Here is a 3,111-nt window from a genome sequence, read left to right on the forward strand (position 1 = left end):
AAGCGCACATGCGACGCTTCGCTGACTGGTACGCCAGTAGGAAAATATAAGGCCTCTTGAAGGCGGGAGAAGAGTCAGCGAAGTCAATATAGGTACTAAGGAAATAAAATAAACTGATATTTTTACCGTACAGCGTAAAACTAGGGCGCGGGAAGCACTTTTTTGCGCTGGGCGAACAAGCACAGCGGTCAGCAGCACGACTACGCATCTGCGAACGCTTTTCCGTCTACGAAATGCAATTGCTAGACGTGAGCTACTGTGGAAACTCGGGCGACGCTTACTGCACGAGCGCAGTACAACAAATAGTCACCTAAGCTGCTTGAAATGCCAAAACTAAATAAAAGTGTAAACCGGTTATACAATATATACCCTATATTAGCCAAGCCTCCGCATCCCGCTTAGTGGCTGAGTAATTCCACTTCCGGTCACCGCAGCGTGCGGACGCGGAATCATGAGCTCCGTTGGAGCGGCGTTTGCGGCCCAGTCTCGCCGCGGAAACAGGAATGCTGAAGATGCCCAGGATTACTCTGTTGTTCTGCCTCCCCTGCCAACCGGGTCTGTTGTTTTTAACACCATTTTTCTGCATGGAGACGTAAGGGCTCGACCGTACCGAGTTGAAGACTTTCGAGACGCGTTAGCGCAAGACGCTGTGCTCGCCGACATTGCTGCCCTCGGCACCTACCAGATGAATCATATCTGGGCAGTCACCTTTACGACCGAAGAAGGAAAGAAGAAAGTGCTCGCGAAGAAAGAAATCACCGTCAAGGGCCACAGGTGCCTGGTAATTGACCCGTGCCAGCAAGACGTCCGCGTCAAGCTTCACTGGGTCCTGCACAATGTTCCCGACGATCAGATAAAGGAAGCGTTCGCGCCGTACGGAACTGTGGTTGAAGTGACGAAAGAAAAGTGGCGTGCGACAGGGTGTGCGAATTTCAGCACCATGACACGCATTGTTGTTCTCCGGCTGAAAGGGGGAGTTGCAAGGGACGATTTGCCGCACCAGCTGCGTATCGGAACCGAGCTTGCTCTCGTCGCTGTGCCGGGAAGACCACCGCTGTGCCTTCGGTGTCAACAGACTGGGCACATTCGGAGGGAGTGTCGCGTTCCCAAATGCAACGTCTGCCGGCGTTTCGGACATGATGGCGCCAATTGCGTGAAAACGTATGCGGCGGCCACCGGACCCGGAGCAACAGAAGAGCGTTGGAAGCACATAATGGATGAAGCGGAGGCGGAGGCGGTCGTCAAGGGCCTGGATGAGGAACATACACCGATTCCGGCGGACACGCCAGCAGAAGAAGGGGACATTGACGAAGGTAGTGCTATTGAGGGGACGACGGGCACGGAAGAAACAGCGGCAGCTCAGGCGCCGGAGGTGCAGACGCAAGATACCCCGCTGCCAAGTATTGACGACGGCTACCCAAGTGACGCCTCCATGGACGCCGAGGACGCCGCCACTCGTGGGAAGGATGGTGCATTCAATGAGCTCGCGGCCAAGCGGCCACGGGAGGACAGTGCTGCGGACGCTGACGCGAAGAACCTGGTGGGTATTGCCTCGACTGGGCCCACAGCGAGGAAAAAGCGCCCTGAACCTAAGACGAACATTCAAGTCGGAGAGAGGAGGCCTCCAAAGCCCCCCTCGTGACGAGATTTATGTGTGCCCAAGAACGCGGGGCGAACGCCTCATGCCGCACTGACCTACGCTAGCGGACGCACACCCGCACATTTGTCATATGTCCGAGGTGAGAGACATGCGGTCTAGTTTTTCCAAATGGCTGTACGTTTAGAAGCTGCAATTAACGTTGCCACGGTTAATGTGCGAGGCCTGGCAGCGAGACGGAAGCAATGCCAGCTTGGTAGGCTGTTCGCGGACCGAGAACTGGATATAATTGCGGTGCAAGAAACTAAAGTGGAAAGCCAGGAAATGACAGACCGCATGTTGCCACCTTTTAGAGCAAATTTTAATGTGTGTGTCTCGCACGCCGTGGGAACATCGGCTGGGTGTGCCCTTTTTATCAGGCGATCAATAGGGATTGTTGAACAGACCGTTGTAGCTGATTCGAGTGGCCGCTATGTGTATTGCGACTTTTCATTTTGCGATATTGAATGGAGAGTTATATGTATTTATGCACCGAACAGACAGGGTGAGCGGGATACTTTTTTCCAAACTATTAGTAAGCACCTTGAGTGCGAAAGGGTTGTTATCTTGCTTGGGGATTTCAACTGTGTGTGCATGACACAGGACAGAACAGCCCACGAGCGGGTTAGAGATAAAAGTGCCGAATGCTTAATGGACATAACTTCAAAATATTGTTTGGATGACGTAGCTCTCTGTACGACTAGAGATCCAATCTGGTTTACACATTTTCAAGGTGCCAGTCACGCGAGGCTGGATAGAGTGTACATATCAAGTGAACTTGTGCCACTGTGTGACAGTTATAAGGTCGAGGCCTTGTCCTACAGCGATCATTGTCTTGTGGCGTTCTGTTTGGGAAACAAACAGAAAGCCACGAAATGGAATTGGAAGTTGTGGAAATTAAATAGCCGGGTACTTAAAGATGAACCTTTTACAGCTAGGGTCAGTGAACTGTTTACTAATATGCACAGAGATGCACAGACGAGCTGGGGAGTCAAGTGGGACCTTTTTAAAGAACAAGTTAAAATAGGTGCAGTCGAAAGAAGCACAATTATCAATAAACAGAAAAGAGAGAAGGAACAAGAACTCCGCCAACAGTTAAGGACTCTATTGTTAGAAGAAAGCGCAAACGCAGGCGAGTTTAAGCAAGAAATAAGAGACACAAAAAATAAACTAGAAGTCATCGACATTGAGCGTTATAGGGGAGCTATCGTGCGAGCACGAGCAGATAAGATGTGGTTCGGTGAAATGCCTACAAAGCGTGTGTTGTCTGATGAAAAACGTTACGCGCAGAAAAACGAAATCAGGGAAATACGGTACAAAAATAGTGTTACGGCCCAAAAAGAAACGATTGAGCGGGCGTTCGTCGAGTATTCGTCGAGCTGTCAGACAGGCACATTCCAATGAACGATGGCTTTGCTGATGAATTTTTATCGCTTATGCCCAAATTAGAACCAGAGCTTTGTGAAATAATGGAA

General features: G+C 50.6%; 1 protein-coding gene across 1 annotated transcript; it reads left to right on the forward strand.

The window, feature by feature from the left end:
- The first annotated feature begins 451 nt into the window (after window positions 1-451).
- Window positions 452-1,642, forward strand: LOC144166826 (uncharacterized). Its single transcript, XM_077696313.1, has one exon. It carries the CDS (start codon window positions 452-454, stop codon window positions 1,640-1,642), a length of 1,191 nt encoding a protein of 396 aa, XP_077552439.1.
- The last annotated feature ends 1,469 nt before the right edge of the window (window positions 1,643-3,111 follow it).

This window comes from Haemaphysalis longicornis, unplaced genomic scaffold (genome assembly GCF_048455015.1).
Source record: "Haemaphysalis longicornis isolate Haplotype H1 unplaced genomic scaffold, Haemaphysalis longicornis Haplotype H1 scaffold_19, whole genome shotgun sequence".
Lineage (NCBI taxonomy): Eukaryota > Metazoa > Arthropoda > Arachnida > Ixodida > Ixodidae > Haemaphysalis > Haemaphysalis longicornis.